Genomic DNA, 23,532 nt, shown 5'->3' with positions numbered 1-23,532 from the left:
AAAAATTTTATATTGCTTGTGACTGATGTGGAGGGTGTAGTTTTCCTAATTTCTTCCTCTGCATGATTGTCATTTGTATATAGGAAGGCTACTGACTTTTTTTTAGTTAATTTTGTATCTAGCCAATTTGCTGAAGGTGTTTATCAGCTGTAGGAGTTCTCTGGTGGAATTTTGGGGGTCACTTATGTACACTCTCATATCATCTGCAAATAGGGATAATTTGACTTCCTTCTTTCCCACTTGGATCCCCTTGATCTCCTTTTGTTTTCTTATTTCCCTCACTAGAATTTCCAGTACTATATTGAAGAGATATGGAGAAATTGGGCAGCCTTGCCTTGTTCCCGATTTTAGAGGAATTTCCTTAAGTATCTCACCATTTAACTTGATTTTGGCTGTTGGCTTACTGCATATAGCATTTATTATGTTGAGGAAAGTGCCTTGTATCCCTGATCTCTCCAACACTTTACACATGAATGGGTGTTGGATTTTATCAAATGCTTTTTCTGCATCTAAGGAGATGATCATGTGGTTTTTTTTTTATTTTCAGTTTATTTATATGGTGGGTTACATTGTTAGATTTCCATATATTAAACCATCCCTGCATGCCTGGAATGAAGCCTACCTGGTCATGGTGAATGATATCTTTGATGTGTTCTTGTATTTGTTTTGCAAGTGTTTTATTTAGTATTTTTGCATCAATGTTCATAAGAGAAATTGGTCTGAAATTCTCTTTTTTTGTTGGGTCTTTGTGAAGTTTAGGTATCAATGTGACTATGGCCTCATAGGATGAATTTGGTAATGTTCCATCCATTTCTATCTTTTGGAGTAGCTTGTAGAGTATTGGTATTAGCACATCCTTGAAGGTCTGGTAGAATTCTGCACTGAAACCATCTGGCCCTGGGCATTTTTTGGTTGGGAGACTATCAATGATTGCTTCTAGTCCAAATAAATTGGACTATTTAGCTTGTTTATTTGTTCTTCACTCAATTTTGGCAAGAGGAATTGATCAAGAAAAATCATCCATTTCCCTTAGATTTTCCAATTTTGTGGCATATATGCCTTTGAGGTAGGATCTTATGATTCTTTGTATTTCTTCAGTGTCTGTTGTTATGTCTCCCTTTTCATTTCTGATTTTGTTGATTTGGGTACTGTCTCTCTGCATTTTAGTTAGTTTCGTTAATGTTTTGTCTATCTTGTTGATTTTCACAAAGAACCAGCTCTTGGTTTTGTTGATTCTTTGGACTGTTTTCATAGTTTCTAATTTATTAATTTCAGCCCTGAGTTTGATTATTTCCAGTAGTCTACTCCTCTTAGGTGTCTCTGCTTCTTTTTTTCCCTAGGGCTTCCAGCTGTGTCTTCAAGTTGCTTATGTGCAATGTTTCCAATTTCTTTTTAAAGGCACTTAGGGCTATGAATTTTCCTCTTAGCACTGCTTTCAATGTATCCCACAAATTTGGGCATGTTGTTTCTTCATTTTCATTGAATTTCAGGAAGTCCTTAATTTCTTTCTTTATTTCTTCCCTGACCCAGGTGTCATTATGTAGAGAGTTGTTTAGTATCCATGTATGTGTAAGCCTTTGTTATTTCTGTTGTTGTTGAAGTGCAGCCTAAGACCATAGTGATCTCATAGGATACAAGGTATGATTTCAATCCTCTTGTATCTGTTGAGGCTTGCCTTGGGACCTATGATGTGATCAATTTTGGAGAAGGTTCTATGGGGTGCAGAGAAGAAGGTATATTCCTTTTTATTTGGGTGAAAGGTTCTGTAGATATCTGTTAGACACATTTGACTGATGGTATCAGTTAACGATGTTATTCCTCAGTTTAGTTTCTGTTTCAATGACCTATCCTTCAGTGAGAGTGGGATGTTGAAGTCTCCCACTATTATTGTGTGGGGATCAATATGTGGTTTAAGCTTCATTAATAGATCTTTTACAAATGTAGGTGCCCTTGTATTGGGAGCATAGATATTCAGAATTGTGTTGTCATCTTGGTTGACTTTACCTTTGATGAGTATGAAGTGTCCTTCCTCATTCCTTTTGATTAATTTTGGTTGAAAGTGTATTTAGTTAGATATTAAAATGACTATGCCTGCTTGCTTCTTGTGACCATTTGGTTGGAATATTTTTTTCAGCCTTTTACTCTTTATGTGTGAGATGTGTTTCTTGAGTGCAGAAGAATGTTGGTTCTTGTTTATGCATCCATTCAATTCGTCTGTCCCTTTTTATTGGACAATTGAGACTATTGATGTTGAGAGATATTAATGACCAGTGACTGTTAAGAGTCTTAATTTTGACATTGGTTCCAGTAGAGCACTTGTGTGGTTATGTTTTTGCAGTGGTGCTGTTATCTATTTCCTGTGTAGTTTTGGTTGTAGCTTGTCCCTTTGGGGGTGGAGTTTTCCTTCTAGTACCTTCTGTAAAGCTGGGTTTGTGGATAGGTACTGTTTGAATTTGTTTTTGTCATGGAATATTTTGTTTTCTCCATCAATGGTTATTGATAGTTTTGCTGGGTAAAGTAATCTGGCCTGGCATCTGTGGTCTCTTAGGGTTTGCAGGACCTCTGTCCAGGCCCTTTTGGCTTTTATGGTCTCTGCTGAGAAGTAGGGTATAATTCTGATAGATTTGCTATTAAATATTATTTGTCCCTTTTCCCTTGCAGCTTTTAATATTTTTCTTTGTTTTCTATATTTTGTGTTTTGATTATTATGTGATGCGAAGTTTTCCTTTTGTGGTCTATTCTATTTGGTGTTCTGTAGGCCTCTTGTATGTTTATAGGCATCTCTTTCTTCAGATTAGAGAAGTTTCTTCTATGATTTTGTTGAGAATATTTTCTGGGCCTTGGAGTCGGGTATCTTCTCTTTCTTCAATGCCTATTATCCTCAGATTTCTTCTTTTCATGATGTCCTTGATTTCTTGGATGTTTTGTATCAATGTTTTTTCAGCTTTAGCATTTTCTTTAATGGTTGCTGCAGGATACAATTGTGTTTTCTAGACCTGAGATTCATTCCTCTATCTCTTGGATTCTGTGAGAAAGGCTCGCCTCTGTGTTGCTCACCTTCCTCTCTGAGCTCTCACATTCCCATTTTTCTTCTGTCTGTGTGTTTATAATTGAATCCATTTTCATCTTCAGATCTTGAACTGTTTTATTGATTTCTTTCATCTGATTGTTTGTATATTCCTGAGTTTCTTCCATTGACTCTTTATAGGCCTTCAGAAATTGAAGAGTTTTATTGATTTCCTTCATCTGGTTGTTGGTATTTTCCTGAAATTTTTCCAGTGCCTCTCTACAGGTCTCTTTTATGTCTTCCACCTGTTTGGCTGTGTCTTCCTGCACTTGATTATGAATTTTATTTGTTTCCTCAGCCGCTGCCACTGCCACTGCTGCCACTGCCACTACAGCTGCTGCTCTGGTCCAAGAGAATCCGGGCTCCTCCAGTGTGCAGGTGTATGCATTTCTTCTGTATTTTGGTTCTTTTGAATTGAGGATTATTCCTGCTGTAGTGGGGTGGGGAGCTTGGTGTTCCTGGTTAAGAATTCTGTGCAATTCTCTGAAACATTTACTGGAGCTTCTAAACATGGTCCACACTGCTCGCCGTCATCTTGGATCCCCCCAAAATGATTTCTTGTCTGGGTATTAGAGACTCAAGACAACATTAAATGTCTTCCTATTGGGAGGTCCTTCTAACCTGAGGCCATGTGATACCCTGGCAGGTTTGAAAGAACCTGTCCCCGTTGGCCCTTTTAGTACCTGTTCTCAGGGGTATGGGAGTATCAGCAAATGTCTCCAATGCTTCCACTCAGTTGACATCCACACTCCCAGAAACATGTCCTAGATTCAGCCCCGGAGAGATAGGGGAGGCGTGGATGATAGAACTGACCTAAGGTTCTTTCTCTGAGTCCTGACTAGAGGTTGGTAAAGGGGAGTTGGAAAAGTATGCACATGGCTATGGCCAGATCCAGACATCTTGTCTGTGCCTGTGCTGAATAAGTTTGACTATGTGTAATGAGAGAGATTTATGGCTCATCCCACACCCTCATGCCTTCCCCTTACACAATATCTAGCCTTCCTTGGCAAATTGTGTCTCTTGCCTTTTGGAGGTCAGAGGGGACTCCTGTCTAAAGGTCATGTATGAGACCAAGGTTCAATGCTTCTGAAAGCTCACTCAGCAAACGGAGACAAAGCCACCCTCTACACAGTTCTAGTGTCAGGGGGAGCAGTTTGTGGAACCTCTATTGCACATCACATGTCAGTGTTGTCTTAGAACTTCTTAGTTGGTATAGAACTCAGTGGCCACATGATCCTAGAATGTTCAGAAAAGCATCTCAGAAAGGAGAACTAAAGGTTTTGCCAAAGGGCGACATGGAACTGGCCTTGAAGAAGGAATGACACTTTAGTAGACAGCACATTGGGAATAGATAGGGGACTTCCAGACAGAAGGACCTAATGTAGGTAAATAGAAACAGATAGGTTGTGGTGAAGAGGAAAGTACAGAGATTGCCCAGGACCTGTGTGAGGATCAAGAAGGAAAATGTGGAAAAGGAAGTGTCTGTCCTGGCCAGTTGGGAACAAGGGCCTTGGACACAGGACCAGATTTTTTTCTGATGTCTCTTGTACCTGACATTGCAGTGTGACAATGCTCCTGAACCTCTTGCTGTCCTTCATTCATAGCCTGCACATCAGCAGAGACATTGACCTGCTACTGGCAGGGGAGGGAGTGCTCACCTTTCATCTTTAAAGTTCCATCAGTCTCTATTCACTGGGGAAGCATTGTTGTGCAGGGCTTCTGCACACATAGCAGCTGCTTCCCAAAGACACTCATTCTTAGCTTCCTGGACAGCTAAGACACCAATATGTACATGCACACACATCTGCATATGTATTCTGTCCAATCACAACCTGCATTTGCACAAATATAAATAAATGAAACAAGGAAGTCAATAACAAATCTCATCTTCCTGGCTCAAGCCTACCAAAAGAGTAGTGATGGTAAGGGACTTAAGGTTTTTCCCTGAGATCTAGATGGACATGTGGTATTTGCTGTGCCTAACAGGCAGAGCTATGCAATCAACTCACATGACACCCCACCAGTCATAGCCATGGAGACACTACAACTCAAACATCCCTGCAGTACTGTCTTCCCTCTCTGTACCCATGGTGACTCTCCTAGGCATCAGAGCCCTCAGTCCCAGAGAGACTTTGGTTACTGAAATTGCTCCATTGGAAATGTGCCTAGCCAGCTTGTAACTGTTCACCTGGCATGCCACACACCAAAGCCCAAGTGAATCTTCTGTGCTGCAGCCCATGGACATCTCCTGCTCTCCAGGTCATCAGGACCCCCACAGACATGCCAGTCTGTGATCTGCATGTCTGCCAGTGATCTGATAAAATGTGAGACCCTGAGAGAACTAGGGACTTCAGACCCATGGTGCATGGCACATCTTGAGCACATGCCATGACTTTTGAGGTGTCTTTTGTGAGTCTCAGGTTGGAAACTGAGGCTGCTTGCCCACTGAGTTTGAAACTGATAGAATTATTTATGCCACAGACATAGTGATGGGGTCTTGAAGAATGTTGGGGCCCAGGGACAAATCTTCCTCTTACAGGTTTCAGAGAGCATAGCGAGAGACCATTGGATTGATGATCAGTCCTGTAGCCAAAATGTGGTTCCCCAGACAGGAGGGAAATATGTCTCTGCCTTTAGTTACTGAATAGCCAGATGTGTCACCTGCAGCTCCCAATTGCTGGATACCTGGTCAATTTCTCTTTGGGGAAAAAGGATTTAAGACTCAGAAGCAGTTTTTCTAGATCAGCAGTAAGCCATGAGAATTAGGGTACATGGGGAAAGGGAGAGAGGCCGGGATGAGAAGAAGAGACTTCTAGGTTACACAGTCTGAAAAAGTCCTAGGCCAGACGTAAGCTCTTTGATTCTGAGGAAGCAGGGATGAACAAGAAACAGCAACTTGGTTGGCCATATAATACCTCACAGAAAGGAGGGTGAGTCATGGAACCTCAGCTCAGAGTACTGGGGATGAGGATGGAGTTGGGTGAGTCAGAAGAGATGCTTCCATGAGGAAGACTCCAGGAGATACCCTGCTGTGTGATGCATAGCCAAACACAAAAAGTGCCTTTCTTGCTCATCAGAGATTGCATCCAGTCAAAGTGGAGTCAGAATCTTCTTTGCCATGCCTGTTCCCCTGAAGTGTTGCCACCTCAGAGGATTTAATGAGGGAGTTGAGGCCACGGGGACCTACCACCCTGAACATTCTGATCTCAGAAGCTACACAGAGTCAGGACCAGAGTATTTGGATAGGAGCGGACTCATCACAACAAAGACTCTACTACAAAGCCCCCAACACACACACACACACACACACACACACACACACACACACACACACACACAAAGAAGGACATTGCTTCTTTCAGTTCATATTGGGATCCCAGGCTCTACAGGGTATCTTTTCTCTAGGGAGTGCTCGGAAGAGGAATAACTGCACAGAGTTAGGGCCATAGCACCTAGGGATGTGGAGATCAGGCTGTTTTTAGGTCACTTAGAAGCAGCAAAAAGCTTCTAATGGGCATGTAACCACATAACCCCATTCTTTGGGATAGTGTGGAGACAAGTGTGGACATATGGGGGCAGCTCAGAGGTCATAGACACAGGAGCATATGAGGGTCAAGGGGACTGTGGGAATCAGTACTTGAGTGGAGTGAGGTATTCTGGGCACAGAGAGAACATTCCCAGCCCAGGTAGAGGTGAAGGAGTGAGGATGGCAAAGTCCAGGAAGCCAACCTGTGTTGGCCTAGAGTGCTGCGGTTGCCAGGGACCATCCTTCCTTCATTCCTTCAGCTCAGGTTGGGACCTCATGCTCTGCAGGCACAACTCTGCTTTGTAGCACGCTGGGGATAGGAAGGTATGGAGACTGAAAGGACTAGGATTTGGGGCTCTACAGGATGTTGAAATGGACAGCTTTTTTGAATATGAGATTTATGAAAGAATTAAGACATTACAATTAATATAATATAGTAATCAGCAGCATGGCTTAGGAGGAGAGATCATGGCAGAGTGCTGGCCCCTTACAGGTTTCTCAGGAAGAAAGATAACAGATTGAAAAGACTCGTTTTTCCTCATTGCTTAAAACAAGGAGTAGTGAATGAAAAGAATTGTTAGGGTTAGATACACATCTCTTTTGGCCAGCCATTATTGGGGGGTTGATACGGCAGGAAAAGCAAAATTCTACAGAAACAAAATTGATTTGTTTCTAGAAACCAAATGACTGTATGTTCTAGATTTGTTACAATTAAAGAAAACAAAGGAACTTTAGAGTGCTTTGGCTCAGGTTCACAGACATTCACCATACCATTTGGGGATGGATATTGAGAACTATCTAGAAAGCTGGTAAAAGGTTCTGTTTATCACATCCCCAGCATGAAGGGTCATTACAGAGAGATGCACAGTAGGTCACACTGTCAAATTCTCAGAGCAAAGCACTAATCACAGAGGCCTCTGAAGCACACAGGACTACTCAACTGTCTGCACACAGAGGTGTACCTATTTGCTGACTCCTACACAGGCACCCTGAAGACAAAATGATTTCTTGTCTGGGTATCAGAGACTCAAGACAACATTCAATGTCTTCCCATCAGGAGGTCTTTGTAACCTGATTCCATGTGGTATCCTGGCAGGTGAAAGAACCTGTCCCCCTTGGTCTTTCTAATACCTGTTCTCAGGGATTTCAGAGCATCAGCAAGTATCTCCAATGCTTCCACCCAATTGACATCCACACTCCCAGACACATATCCTAGATTCAGCCCGGAAGAAATGGCGGAGTCATGGACGATGGAACGGATCCAAGGTTCTTTCTCTGAGTCCTGACTAGAGGTTGGTAAAGGGGAGTTGGAAAAGTGTGCACATGGCTATGGCCAGATCCAGCCATCTTGTCTGTGCTTGTGCTTGACTTTCTGTAATCAGAGAGATTTATGGCTCATCCCACACTCTCATGCCTTCCCCTTACATAATGTGTAGTCTTCCTTGGCAAATTGTGTCTCTCACTATTGACCAAGCCTTTTGGAGGTCAGAGGGGACTCCTGTCTAAAGATCATGTATGAGACCAAGGTTCAGTGCTTCTGAAAGCTCACTCAGCAAACAGAGACAAAGCCACCACTGTGCCCGGTTCTAGTGTCAGGGGGAGCAGCATGTGGGAGCTCTTTTGCACATGACACATCAGTGTTTTCTGAGAATTTCCTAGACAACATTGAATTTGGTGGCCACATGATTGTGCAGTGTTCAGAAAAGCATCTCATACAGACAAACTAAAGATTTTGCCAAAGGGCAGCATGGAACTGGTCTTGAAGAAGGAATGACACTTGAGTAGACAGCAAATTGGGAATAGATAGGGGACTTCCAGACAGAGGGACTTGGTGTAGGTGAATAGAAACAGATAAGGTGTGGTGAAAATGAAAGTACAGAGGCTATCGGGGATCTGTGTGGGGAACAAGAAGGAAAATATGGATAAGGAAATGACTGTTCTGGCCACTTGGGAACAAGGGCCAGATTTTTTCTGATATCTCTAGTACCTGACATTGCAGTGTGACAATGCTCCTGAACCTCTTGCTGTCCTTCATTCATAGCCTGCACATCAGCAGAGACATCGACTTGCTATTGGCAGGGGAGGGGTGCTCACCTTTCATCTCTAAGGTTCCATCAGTCTCTACTCACTGGGGAAGCATTGTTGTGCAGGGCTTCTGCACACATAGCAGCTGCTCCCCCAAGACACTCATTCTTAGCCTCCTGGGACAGCCATGACACCAATATGTGCATGCACACACACCTGCATATGTATACTCTCCAATCACAGCCTGCATTTACACAAATATAAATAAATGAAACAAGGAAGTCAATAACAAATCTCACCTTCCAGGCTCAAGCCTAGCAAAAGGTTATTGATGGTAAGGGACTTAAGGTTTTTCCCTGAGATCTAGATGGACATGTGGTATTTGCTGTGCCTAACAGGCAGAGCTATGCAATCAACTCACCTGCCACCCCACCACTCATAGCCATGGGGACACCACAACTCAAACATCCCTACAGTGCTGTTTTCCCTCTCAGTGCCCATGGTGACTCTCCTAGGCTCAGAGCACTCAGTCCCAGAGAGACTTTGGTTACTAAAATTGCTCCATTGGAAATGTGCCTAGCCAGCTTGTAACTGTTCACCTGGCATGCCACACACCAAAGCCCAAGTGAATCTTCTGTGCTGCAGCCCATGGACATCTCCTGCTCTCCAGGTTATCAGCTGCCTCCCTGCCACATGTCAGTCTGTGTTCTGCCTACATGCCAGTGATCTCATGAAATGCAGGACCTGGAGAGAGCTAGGGACTTCAGACACAGGGAGCATGGCTCATCTTGAGCATGTGCCATGACATTTGAGGTGCCTTTTGTGAGGTGTCAGGTTGGAACCCTGAGGCTTCTTGCCCATTGGGTTTGAAACTGGAAGAATTATTTATTTATGCCACAGATATAGTGATGGGGTCTTAAGGAATGCTGAGGCCCAGGGACAAAGCTTCCTCTTACAGGTTTCAGAGAGCACGGGGAGATGCCATGGGGTTGAGAAGCAGTCCTGCAGCCAAAATGTGGTTCCCTAGACAGGAGGGAAAGACATCTCTTCCTTTAGTGACTGAATATCCAGTTGTGTCACCTGTAGCTCCCAATTTCTGGGTGTCTGGTTAACTTCCCTTTTGGGAAAAAGAATTTAAAACTCAGAAGCAGTTTTTTTAGATCAGCAGTAAGCCATGAGAATTAGGGGTCATGCAGGGGGGAGAGAGGCAGGGGTTAGAGGAAGAGCCTTCTAGGCTATACAGTCTGCATAAGCCATAGCCCAGACCTAAGCTCTTTGATTCTGAAGAAGCAGGGATGAGCAAAAAGCAGCAACTTGGTTGGCCGTATAATACCTCACAGAAAGGAGGGTGAGCCATGGAACCTCAGCTCAGTGTGTTGGGGGTGAGGATGGACCTGGGTGAGTCAGAAGAGAGCTGCTTCTATGAGGAAGACTCCAGGAGATAGCCTGCTATGTGATGCACTGCCAAACACAAAGAGTGCCTTCCTTGCTCATCAGAGAGTACATCCAGTCAAAGTGGACTCAGAATCTTCTCTGCCATGCCTGGTCCCCTGAAGTGTTGGCAACTCAGAGGATTTAATGAGGGAGTTGAGGCCTCAGAGACCTCTCACCCTGAACATGTTGATCTCATAAGCTATACAGAGTCAGGACTAGAGTATATGGTTGAGAGCGGACTCACTATAACAAAGACTCTTCTACAACCCTCCCCATAAAGAGGGGCATTTCTCCTTTTAATTCATGTTGGGATCCCAGGCTCTACAGGGACATCTCTTCTCTAGGCAGTGCTGGGGAGAGAAATAGCTGCACAGAGTTAGGGCCATAGCACCTAGGGATGTGGAGATCAGGCTGTTTTCAGGTCACTTAGAAGCAGTAGAGAACGTCTAATGGGCCTGTGACCACAAAGCTCCATTCTTTGGGATAGTGTGGAGACAAGTGTTGACAAAAGGGTGGCAGCTCAGAGGTCATAGACACAGGAGCATACAAGGGTCAAGAGGACTGTGGGAATCAGCACTGGAGTGGAGTGAGGTATTCTGGGCACAGAGAGAACATTCCCAGCCCAAGTAGAGGTGAAGGAGTGAGGATGGCAAAGTCCAGGAAGCCAACCTGTGTTGGCCTAGAGTGCTGCGGTTGCCAGGGACCATCCTTCCTTCATTCCTTCAGCTCAGGTTGGGACCTCATGCTCTGCAGGGACAATTCTGCTTTGTAGCACGCTGGGGATAGGAAGGTATGGAGACTGAAAGGACTAGGATTTGGGGCTCTAGAGGATGTTGAAATGGACAGCTTTTTTGAGTAAAAGGTTTATCAAAGAATTAAGACATCACAATTAATACAATATAATGATCAGCAGCATGACTTAGGAGGAGAGATCATGGCAGAGTGCTGGCCCCTTATAGGTTTCTCAGGAAGTAAGATAACAGTTTGAAAAGACTCTTTTTCCTCTTTGCTGGAACCAAGGAGTAATGAATGAAAAAAATTGTTGGGGCTAGATACATATCTCTTTTGGCCAGCCATTACTGGGGGGTTGATATGGCAGGAAAAGCAAAACTCTACAGAAGCAAAATTGGTTTTTTTTCGAAACCAAATGATTGTATATTCTAGATTTGTTACAATTAAAGAAAACAAAGGAATTTTAGAGTGCTTTGGCACAGGTTCACAGACGTTCACCAGACCATTTGGGGATGGATATTGGGAACTATCTAGAAAGCTGGTAAGGGGTTCTGTTTATCACATCCCCAGCATGAAGGGTCATTACAGAGAGATGCACAGTAGGCCACACTATCAAATTCTCAGAGCAAAGCACTAGTCACAGAGGCTTCTGAAGCACACAGGAGCTGCATGATCCAGGGAATAAGGTGGTAGGAAGGATCATAATTGAGCTGAAAGTCAGCGCGGCCCCAACCCTAACATCAGAACCCTGTAGTGTTCTTAAAGAGACACAAGAGCACGAGTGCAGTCTCAGGGCTGGAGTGAGGTGACATCAACAGTGGCCCCTCTGCTCTGATAATACTGTGTCCTCAAGGCAAGGCTGGCTATGGGTCATGAGGGACAAGGCTGAGTTGGTGGAGAGGAGGGACACAATCCAGATGCTCTGGCTCAGGGCTAAATGGCTTGTGGCCTTGGGACTTGACACCTACTGTGGTAGGATACCATCAACAGCCCACATCAGGAGTTACTGGTAAGGAAGCCACATGGCCTTAGGCATGAAGAGCAGAGCAACCATGGTAGTCAGGGTGGCCTAAAAGTAAGAAGGGGACCAAGAGGACAGCTACCTGGAGGGTAATCCACAGTGTGGCAGTTCCATGGTGTGTGATTACATGTCATCTCTGACATGCCTGTCCTTATTCTCGCCCTTGTCCTAAGGACTAAGATGGAGTCTGGTAGTCTCACTCATCTGCTGGTGAAGAATAAATTGCCCCAAAGCACAGCTTGAGTAGTGCAAACATGGATGAACTGACAGAGCCAGGCCCCCATGAGGAGCCAAGCTGGGTGGTTCTGGCTCAGGGCTTCTCCTGAGTCACACTTTTGACTAAAGACTTGACAAGTGCTAGGGGTTCCATGTCCAAGTTCACTCTCATGACTTTTGTTTCTTTTCTCCTGGGGATGTGGGAACTGAACCTAGGGTCTTGTGCTGTCTGTGCATGTATCCTACCCCAAGGCAAACCCCCAGACCTCTCATGGCTTTTGATAGAAAATTTTTTCTAGCCTGTTAAGGGCTAAGCAGAAGATCCCTCACCAGTAGCACAGGTCAAAACTGGTCCTGCCATCCTACATAGAGTGGACCTGCTGCCCTGCTTGTCCTGCCAAGAAACAAAGATTCAAAATAAAAGCTCTTTCTTCATGGTGTTTGTATTCAGCAGCAAGGACACAAACTCATACACCAGTCTGGCCTGCCAAGAATTTCAAAGAGGGGGAGAAAGAGAGGAAGGGAGAAAGGAAAGAGAGAAGAGGTGAGAAGTGGGAGATGAGAGGGGGGAAGAAGATGAGGATAAGATAAGTGAGGCCTGTGAAAGAACTGCAGCCACTGAGGCTGGACACGCATGTAATCCTAGCACTCAGGAGGCTGAGACAGAGACCAGGAGTGTGGGGCAGCCTGGGTATATTACTTGTTTCCTTGTCACTGGGTCCCTATTCCAGACAGTGGATACTTCATGGTAGAGGGTTTATACGTTGGCTCTTGGTTTCTTGGCAGGACAGGCAAGCTGACAGGGCCAGTATAAATTGTGGTGGTTGTGGGGGATCAGCTTGTTCTATGGAAACAGAGTTCTTAGCAAGAATGCCATCCCACTATCACCCTCTAGTTCACAGCTTTGGGTCAAAGTTGGTCAGTGGGCTCCCAATGCAGTGTCCCCAGCTGGAGGGCAAAAATTCAATGCCCTGAACCTCTGGGGGTCATCTCACATTCAAATCTTAAGACTTCACTCTGCAGCAAGATTCTATTTTCTGAAAGAAAACTGGACCAAACCCAAGCAGGTACAAAGGAAAGATGCAACCATCTTTTCATAACTCAAGCCTGTGACACTTGCTGCCTACATCTTCAGTGAGATGAAACAGATAAGTGGTGCTGATAAAGTGACACTGATGCTCTCACAGAAGACCCCCACTACAGCAAGGAGTCTACTAACACATTGGTGAAGACCTCCTGACCACGAAGATTTGGAACATTGCTTTATAGATCTAGATCATCTTGGGCTATTACTTAGATTCTAGTAATACCCATCCATCACTGAATTTATTAAACAATGGGTTATTAAGCTTCATTTGTTAGAGTTCTGTAGAGGGACAAAAGTTATAGAGTGAATCTATATAGAGAAAGGGAAACTATTAGAATAGCTTACAGGCTATGGTCCAAGTATTCCAAGCATGGATACCTACTCCTTGCATGTCCAAGAGTGTAGTAGTTGTGGAGCTCATGAGGCTGGATGCTTCAGTTGTCTCCAGAATTCCAGAATTATGATCTAATTCTGATGAAAATAGGGACTTGTCAGCAAGAGCAGTAATCAAAGACAGGGAACCTTTCTCTTCCGTGTCCTATATATAGACTGCCAGCAGAAGCTGTGGTGTGTCATTTCACTTCGAATTAAGTAAGAAGGAATCCCACTTCTTAAGTAAGAGGGTGTAAACTCAGCTGCTTGGGGTTTTGCTAATTCCAGATGTAGTCAAGTTGGCAACCAAGAATAGCACTCAAAGGTCCACCATGTGTCAGTTTGGCACATGATCATCTCTCCTTAACTCATGCTTAATTTCCAAATGAAAACAACCCCCACCCAGGTCATATGCTTAAAACAGTAAAACTAACTATACCACATACAATTATAAACCCATAACATATATAAGCAGGTCATAATTATGCCTAACGTGATGTCATTTTCCTTTTACAATGAAAAACAGTACACATGGTAGAATAGGTGGCAATGATCCTTGAGGAACATTCTTTTAGTATCTCAAACATTACTGAATTAACGCTGTATTCTCTTAACTGATTTTACTTTACATGACGAATACCTGTAGAAATGCATCCTTAACAAAAAATGACAGAACACTCATGTCTATTAGAATTCTCATTTCTGTGGCTGGTCAGGTGGTCTTAGCTGGTATTTATCACTCCCTTCCTCTACTACTCATGCTGCACTTGGCCCCCTCTCAGCAGGTCCTGGCTCTTTTCCTGGAGGAGTGACCCATACTTTCATTCCTGAAGGGTCTGTGCCCTTGTCATCCTGCCTGGGTTAGGCTGTTGTAGTTTCCCTTTGACTTTAATCACGCCAGATGGTAGCACCCTAAAGGATCTCTTGTACTCCCGATATAATCTTTATAACTTCCATTGTGGAAATGCAATCCAAGGTCCCCTTTGGTAATGTGCAACAATCACTCCTGCTAACACTGTTATTCCTTTCATTGCTTATTTGCTCGAGGGCATCAAGAGGCCAGGATGGCCAGGGAGAATTAAAAGCTTCCAGTTCAAGGAATATTTGCTCTATCTCCTGGCACAATCACTCCCTGCTCTGGAACCAAAATTTCTAGGCTATTAGAAGTTAAGGTCACAGGACCAGGAAGCAATTTTTTCCTAGTGGGTCACTATGGGTAATAGTGAGTGGAACCATCTGCTTTTTACACCTTGATGCCAGGACCTGTATATTCTGGCTATGGGAGAAAAATACAATATAGTGGATGCTGATTCAAAGCACATACTGAAGAACCCTGCCCAAGCCCTCTAGGCTGCTGTCACCTATTTGGCACTGTAATTGTTTCTTTAAATGGCTGTTCTATTGTTTAATCAGGACAGATGCTTCAGGATGGTAGGGAACATGGTAAGACTAGGTAATTCTATGATCATAGGCCCACTGTTGTACTTTGATGGCTGCGAAGTGACTTCCTTAGTCAGAAGCAATACTATGTGGAATTCCATGGCTATAGACAAGACATTCTGTATATCCAGGGATGGTGATTATGGCAGAAGCATTATGTACAGGAAAGGCAATTTCATATTGAGACGAAGTGGTCAATTTAGTGTAGTCAATCAGCCTCTAGATTGCTGCCTTGTCTCCCCCAGAGAAGGGTGTCATGTCTAGGTGTCAGAGTTGGTCTTTGCTGCTGGCATATCTGGCATTCATGTGGCAGCTGTAGCCAGACCAACCTTGCTGAGCCCATAGATAACCTCCATCTCTGTCTGCACAGCCACTTTGTTCATAGATCCACTGGGCAATGGCAGAGATGGCCAGGGAAAGACACCGACTGTCCACAGAACAGATCATCCAATTTACTTAACTGCTGAACTCCTCATCTGAAATCAGTGTTTGAGGAGTGTTTATATGGGGCACAAACATCATCACATCCTTTTCCCATTTGGAGAGATCTATCCACATACTCCTTCCTCAGATGTCTTTCTCATCCAATACTTCCAGTCATGGTCTTTCAAGACCTTAATTTGCCAGTCAATCAATTTTCTACAGCCCATGAACCAGAGAATAATCGCACATCAGAGCGGATTGAGGGAAGTGGAGGTGACATTCAGTGGGCTTCTTTTAGAACAGTTAGGAGTTCCCATGTAAGGGAGTGGTTCTGCTAGCTAAAGCCTCTAAGTCCTTGTCCCCAAGTTTTGTACATTTCCAATCTGAACACAGTGCAGATGGTGTGGGCCAGCATTTCCTAAGAAGGAGGAGGAGTCCCTGGGGGATAAATAGGCATCAGTGTGCACTGTGGAGAAGGACACACCCGAGAGGGAGCAACTCCACATATCTGGACTCACCTAACACATATGCTGCCTGCTTACATGTTGCTGTGCAGGTAATGTCCCTGATAACTTTCTCTCTGGGGACAGAGGAAGGAGCCTGCCCAGGACTGTGTGGTCATGGCTAGGAAATGAAGTCATAGTTTGGGGAAGTATGAGGAGTTGATCTTGGGACACTAAGTTGGAATCAGGGGACATTTCTGCAGTGCATGAATTTCTACTCTTCAGTCTGGGTCTTTATGCCTATGGAAGATGCAGGTACCAGGGACAATGATCCTAGAGAATGAATGGAACTTCATTCTTCTCATCCTCCACAGGCAGGAAGTACTGAGCCCTTGCCTAGCCTGGGTGCTGCTGTAGGAGCCAGCAGGACACAGGTGTGGTACAGTGTCTGATTAAGGAAGGTGGCAGGCATGCCATGCTCATCTCAGAGACAACATGACTTGGGAACTGGGATGTCACTTCCCTTGTGAATTCCATGCCCAGTAAAAAGGAATACAGTCTCTCCGAGGGAAGAGAACAAGACCACAGCTCAGCCACTGAGCTAGGTCTCCTACCCAAACAGCCTAGCCTGCCTTCTCTGTAAATCATTTTGAATCACAATATTACTCAATGGTTTTCCAAAGAAATAGTTGCTGAAGCTCGTGGCTCCTCTGCAGGCATGTCCCTGCCCTGGGGACATGTGGTTCAGCTCCAGCCCCTCTATGCTCTGACCCGCCATTCTCTTCCTGCATTCTTCTAGTCTTCTCTCCTCTCCCCACTCACTCCCACCTTTTCCCCTTGCCCCCTCATTGTACTTAGTCCCATCCTTCTCCCCTCCTATCCAACTGCCTCTTTTCCTTCCCATTTCCCACTCCTTCTTTGTCCACCTTGTCCTTTCTCCCTCCTGGTCTTCTTCCTCGCCTTCCCATTTCTCTGCTGTCTTCTTTCGTTGCAGAGTTGACAGATGCTAAATCTGGGAGGTTGTGTTTACCTCCATTACATGTTTTCTATTCTGGTCACCAACACTTGAGTGTGTGGAGGTGATGGATCCAGACATCCCCACATCCACTCTCACACCAGTGATGAGCCACACACATTTGAAAAATTATGTTACCTGGGTCACTCAACAGGCTGCTGAGAGGTCTAGATATTAGCTTGCCACCACACCACAACCCTGACTGCAAAAATTAAATCAGGTTCAGATATCAGAGACTCAGACACATTCAATTTCTTTCCATCAGGTGACCTTCCTAGCCTGAGGCCATCTGGTATCCTGGCACGGTTGAAAGAACCTCTTTCTATTGGTCCTTCTAATTCCTGTTCTCTGGGGTGCCAGTGCATCAGCACTCAGTCAGATGTTTCTAGTTCCACACAGTTGTCCTCTACACTCTCAGAAACATGCTCTAGACCCAGCCCAGGGCCCTGAGAGTACTTAGGCATGTCATCAGGAATTAGGGGCAGTGTGGATGACCAAATGGGTCTAAGGTTCCTTCCCTGAGTCCTGACTAGAGGTTGGTGAAGGGGAGTTGGAGCCCAAGAACAAAGGATGAGGATTCCTTGTCTTCTAATGAGGCTTTATGCCAAGCCAGGAAAGGAGAGGGGCCATTAAGATCACACAAGGCTTGTGCCCATCTCCAGGTGTTTTTCTTCATCATTCTGTGACCCTGGAATGCCTTTTCACATCTCTGGATCCTGATTTTCTATTAGGAAAACAGACAAATAGAAGAATTGGCTACTGCAACAGCACTCCCTACAGTGGTGATAGGATTATATATATGATGTGGTACTGCCACCTGAGTGCCCAGAGCACCTTCCATGGATTGTTACCAATCAGAAAGGGAGCAGCAGGGCAGGAGCACAAAACAGGTCAGGTGAGAGACCTAGGAGATAAGGGCACAACCTTATTCTCCCAGACTCAAACTATTTTTTCTGTCAAACAGGACAACAGAGAAGATGGCCCTCCTTGTAACTGTGGGGATCTTGATAGCTGGGATCTTGCCTACTCTACTCTGCTACCCAGATGCTACACTGAGGAGGAGCACTGTATTCCATGATGAGCAACTCAATGGGACACTAGTGGACAGTCTAACATCTTCCCCCAATGATACGGACTTCATTTTCAAAATCTTTAGGGAGCTGGTTCTCAAGAATCCACGTGAAAATATCATCTTCTCCCCACACAGTATCTTAAAGGCATTGAGTGTCCTGTCCCTGGGAGCAAAGGGCAACACCCTTACAGAGATCCTAGAAAGTTTAAAGCGCAGTTCCACAGATACCCCTGAGGCAGACATCCGCCAGGGCTTTGGGCACCTCCAACACATGCTCAGCCAGCCAGGGGACCAGGTGCAGATCAGCACAGGCAGTGCCATGTTTATTGAAAAGAACCTGCAGATCCTGGCAGAGTTCAAGGAGAAGGCAAGAGCTCTGTACCAGGCTGAAACCTTCGTGGCCAACTTCCAGGAGCCTCAAGAGACCAAAAAGCTCATCAATGACTACGTGAGGAAACAGACCCAGGGGAAGATCAAAGAAATGATCTCAGATCTGGATGACAGGATATCCATGGTACTGGTGAATTACATCTACTTTATAGGTGAGAAAGGGCTCTGGTTGGGGAGTGGAGAGAAAAGATGTTGGTTGAGTACCTGTGTTGACAGGCTGACTTCTAAAAAGCAGACGATCACAGTCTTGGAGACATGGATGCCCAACCTCTTATTACTCACAAATTTTATTTCTCCTCTGGGTTGTTTCTGGAAAATAGTTGTGGTTCTTGGTACATACTCAAAAGAAAATCAGTTCTCTTGGTCTAAGAGAGCTGATATGGGCTGTGACTCAAACTTACTGGCTAGATGAATGTCATAGCTCCTATGCCCAGTCCTCTCTGTTGGGCAGGAGCCATGGCTACCTCCTCCAGTGATGAGATCCCTCTAGTATTTCTCCCATCCAAAGACTAACCATGCCCAACCCAGCTTAACTCTATAGACCAGAGGAGATCAGGCATATTCAATGTAGTATGACAGTAGACAGACTTTAGGCATTTGTAATACACCTCTGTAGGAAGTATCCACTACTGGTGGAGAGCTTCTGTCACAAGGATGGCTCAAGTGGGCTGGGCACTGCTTGTCCTTAAGGAGCCTTGGGACACTAGTCTTAAGGGGAAACACAGCACGGCCCAGAGCAAGTGAAGAGCCTGATGGCAGTTCCTATGCTGGATTCCACGCTGAGCCTTTTCTCTAATGAGCTTGTCCTGGGCAAGGAAAATCAGGGACTGGGGGAAAGCCATTAGTGAGAGAGAGGTGTCAGCCAGACAGTGCTCTGTGTTTAGTGTCTGGCGGCCTTGTGGGCTTTTGCTTTTGTAAAATTCTTAGGCACACAGCCAGAAAGGCCAGCATTCCCAAGATACATTCCTGAATCAGAGAATTTAATGAGTGTTTGGTGAAGGATTGTTGGAGACAAAGCTGGAGATGTTATGGGTAAGGGTGTTGGGGGAAAATCCACAGGTCCTGCACTCACACACCCTGCCTTGTAGAGACCAGGGAGCAAGGCATAGCCAAGAAATGGATTTGTAACAGACGCCATGATGTAACAAGTCTTGGGATGACCCAGGAGCTGTATAAAAGATATCTCAGGGCAAAGGGAGGGCAGGTTCTGATACTGTAGGCAAAAATTGCAAGTATTCATGTACAGAGATGAGGACAGTAGGACACAGGAAGAGTACCTGATAATCCCCAGTGCCACTTAGGGCTGGGAATGGCGGAAGCAGTGTGACGGCCTGAAAGACTAGATTGCTGGGCATAGCTCCTTCAAATCACCCCAGGACCCAAGGTCCAGAGCTGCCTGACTATGAGTTAGGATGCATCTTTAGGATGCTGGATACTGAGCCCAGGACATTGGTTCACAACTATTTATTTCCCATAGTGTGCGTTGGTAGTGGGGACATAAACTAGGAATCTGGATGGAATGGTGATAGTCCGTGAGACAGATAAGGACTCATTTCCCACATCTTAGCCAGCCATCTAGAGCATTATGACTGATCATCTTGTCCGAGAACTCAGTTTTTCTTGTCCTGTTTCCCCTAAAACCTGTCCCCTATGCCTTTGCCTTCTAAAGATGGTTTCCCTAGGATTAAGGGGTTCCCAGCTCTTGCCAGGCTCCACTTTTACTCTCTCTTACATACAACAACCCCCAGATCCCTGACCGTATCAGGAGCTCAAGTAGCCAGGCTGTGGATCTTAGTTCACCTTTCCAAACCAAGCCAGGAGACATTTCTCATCTCTAACAATTTGACAAACTATCAAGGTTTAGTTCCGGTTCAGCACATGCTACTGTAAGAGACACTCTGGGTGACTGACATTGATTGATTGCTGTTATATCTCAGAAGCTGGGCATAAAAGGGGTGGGTTCAGTCCTTCTAGTACTGCTATAATCTGACAGTTTACTCCATTTTCAGGGAAATGGAAGTGGCCCTTTGACCCTCTTGACACAGTCATTTCCGAATTCCAATTGGATAAAAGGAGGTCTGTGAAGACGCTCATGATGACACTTAAGAGCCTGTCCACACCCTACTTCCGGGATGAGGAGCTGTCCTGCTCTGTGGTGGAGCTGGAGATCAGAGGCAATGCCAAGGCTATGTTCATCCTCCCCGACCTGGACAAGATGCAGCAGATGGAAGACAGCTTGGAGCCAGAGACCCTGAAGAAATGGAGGAGATCTCTGAAGACCAGGTGTGTGTCAGCAGGACCCAGAGCTAGCCTGGCTTCTTCCCTTGCTGTGGGCCTGAGGGTCACTGTTTCTGTAGTTCAGAATTTCATGAGTACCCAGTGGAGAGTCAGCAGGGGACATAAGGAAGTGGGTCAAATGTCCCTCTCCTGTCTTGGATTTTTTTTGATGCTTGAATGTACTGTTGTTTTTGTTTTTCACAACATGAGATCAGCTCAAAAGAGGAGCTAAGGTTGCCTCTGTCTCGAACAGGCCTGAAATGACAAGGACTCTTGATTGTATCTCTGGAAGGCAGAGGGAAGTGTGTTGAGTTATCAATGCTGAGAGTCAGCTCTGCTGTGTGGCTCTCTCAGCCCTTGTCAGTCATTCGGTTACCATTCCTAAAATGGTGACTTGAGGACCTTCTATGTGGGAGTCTCTACTTAGATCTTCAGAGTGTATCAGAGACTAAAGCACAAAACTGCTATCCTTATGGGCTTGTTTGACAACTGAGGAAGAGAGAGGATAGAGTGAGGGAATACACTAAATCATTATACAAAAAGTGAGATGAGGAGGGTGAGGATAAAGGGGGAAGTGTCCAGGATAAGAAAAGCTGGAGTATGATCCACTGTGCAATTTCAAATAGAAGGGTCGTTAAGCGATGTCTGATGGTGAGCACAACAGGATCATGATAATCAATAGATTAGGAAGAGGAAAATCACGTGTTTTAAATATGGATGGAAAGGGGGCTGTGAGAGGGCTGTCTGTTGAAGGGTGCCACTCAGACATAAGTTGGGAAGTGGGGGGACCCAGATTGCAGTGATTCGTTTCTCTTTTTTATTCTCAGGAGATTCGATGAGCTCTACCTGCCCAAGTTCTCCATCTCCAAAGACTACAAACTAGATGAGATCCTTCCTGACCTGGGCATCAGGGAAGTCTTCTCCCCACAGGCTGACCTATCTAGGATCACAGGAGCCAAGAACCTGAACCTCTCTGAGGTAAGCCAAAGATTGGTTAACCTTAGGTGCCTGAGTGTGGATGGTGAAGGCCATGTGGGCACATGGGGAAAGGTAAATGTGGTGGGAAATCCCTGTCTTTCTGAGATTCCTCATGGGGGATGGGGTCTGTGATTGGATCTAGACCACAATGGGTACCAACCTCTGCTGCACTGCAGGGACACCACAATCCACTCCAGGGACAAAGCTCGTCCAGACTCAGTTTCTCCACTGCAAAGCTGGGCCAGCATGTCTTGACCATCACATAGAATAGTAGCACTAAAGGGAATATGAAGGGATCTATGGCATTTCTGATGAAAAGCCTAAGAATAGGAGAGAAGATGCCTGAAAAGCATCATACTACATTCCCAGGTACACAGCCTGGGAGTGCCTGATGTTTGCCCATTGCCCACTCAGAGCCCTGGGCTCAGATCTGAATCAGCAGGACACGGTGGTCTAGCAGTGTGAAGTGTGCATTGCTGTTGTACATCCCATGGAGGCTGCACAGGATGCCAGCACACTGGATGTGCCCTAAGAGGATGTCGGGAGGATTCCTGTGTGGAAATGCCTGCCATTGCCTACTCCCGTCCTCCAGTGTGTATTGGGTTTGAGGGCAACACAGATTCAGACACTGAGCAGACCCAGCACATGCTTCATCTCAGACCCTTAACATAGGCATGGAAAACTCAGGGTTATAGTTCATGATAGGAAGAAAGAAATTCACCAGCACATGAGGCCAGCAGGCACTGTGTGCTCCAGGCTTCTCTGCTGCCCTCCCTGGTCTCCAGTGAGTGATGTGTTTCTCCCCTCAGGTGCTCCACAACGCTGTACTGGAAGTGGCTGAGACAAGTGTAAATGGAGAGGCCAGCACAGCACACAAAGACACCTTCCTCTCTCTGAAATTGAAGGCTACATCTATGGCTATGGACAAGCCATTTATGTTCTTTATCACTAGCTCAGACTTTCAGGAAATCTACCTTATGGGCAAGCTCATGGACCCGAATCAAGGCTAGACCTTCCCAAGAGGCAGGGCTTCTTCCCAGGAGCCAGGGAGTGAGTCTTTATGTGGGTGTCTGTGTATATTTTTGCCTCCATGCTGTGACTGGTGAAGACACTCCTGGACTGCACAGTGACCATAACTAACTGTGTGACTCTCACATGCACAGGAGAGTGTGGGTGCTCAGTGCCAGGCTCCCAGACCTTTTGGCAGCACAGCTCATGTTCCTGGACCTGAAATCTGTCTTTATTTCCTATCACTGCCGACTCCCCTGTATCTGCCTCTACCTGTAAGCCTGGACCTGACATATAATCTCAGTCCCAAATTAGGCTCTAGTTATGTCTACCTTCAGCTTCTGCAGTCTTGATGAAGCTATACAAGCTTACCAGCCAATCCATGTGCACTTTAGGCCCTGGACCAAAAAGGGGACCCGCTGCCCTGTGTCTATTTGCATCATTTGTGACTACCCGGTGGCCGGTTCCCATGTCACTCTTTCCCTACTCTAGCTCTGACATCTCCTGCACAGCTATCTACATCTGGCACAGCGTTTGAGCCCTCACTCCTGCAGCTGCATGCAGCCTGTTATTCAGATCAGCTCCTTTCACCCTAGCATTCACACATAAGGCAGATGAGCCATTTTCTAAGTTCTCTGCTGACCAACATCCCATGTCAGATGGACACCTCTGCTATCATCACTCAAAATGGAGAGGTTGGAGCAAAGGATCAATAAATGTATACCTGCACAGAGATTGGCCGGACTGTGTTCATTCAGCTCCTGTTGGCATGGGTGTGGCCTCTATAACCACAGGGCAGGGGAGATATTCAGTCACACTCTGTGACTCCTGTGTTGTCCCTCTTGACCTACATGCTATTGTCAGTCACCTTTAATCAACAAGGAAACTAAGGCAGAGATCTGCTCCACCATATTTCATGACGCATTACCCAGACCAAGTTTCCTGATAACAGAGCTATGCATTCATCAAACCTGAAATCTGACCCTTAGGCATCAGTGTGGGCATG

The 23,532-nt window shown here is 45.4% G+C and overlaps 1 protein-coding gene across 1 annotated transcript; it reads left to right on the top strand.

Annotated features, from left to right (window-relative positions):
• Window positions 1-15,742: 15,742 nt before the first annotated feature.
• On the top strand, window positions 15,743-23,261 carry LOC311603732 (serine protease inhibitor A3C-like). Its single transcript, XM_084792826.1, has 5 exons — window positions 15,743-15,899; window positions 17,766-18,415; window positions 20,273-20,546; window positions 21,368-21,518; window positions 22,328-23,261. Exons 1-5 carry the CDS (start codon window positions 15,871-15,873, stop codon window positions 22,526-22,528), a joined length of 1,305 nt encoding a protein of 434 aa, XP_084648952.1. The 5' UTR covers window positions 15,743-15,870; the 3' UTR covers window positions 22,529-23,261.
• Window positions 23,262-23,532: the final 271 nt, after the last annotated feature.

The sequence above is a fragment of the Acomys minous genome (genome assembly GCF_964271855.1).
Source record: "Acomys minous genome assembly, chromosome: 8".
Taxonomy (NCBI): Eukaryota; Metazoa; Chordata; class Mammalia; order Rodentia; family Muridae; genus Acomys; species Acomys minous.
This window is presented reverse-complemented; position numbering and strand designations above follow the sequence as displayed.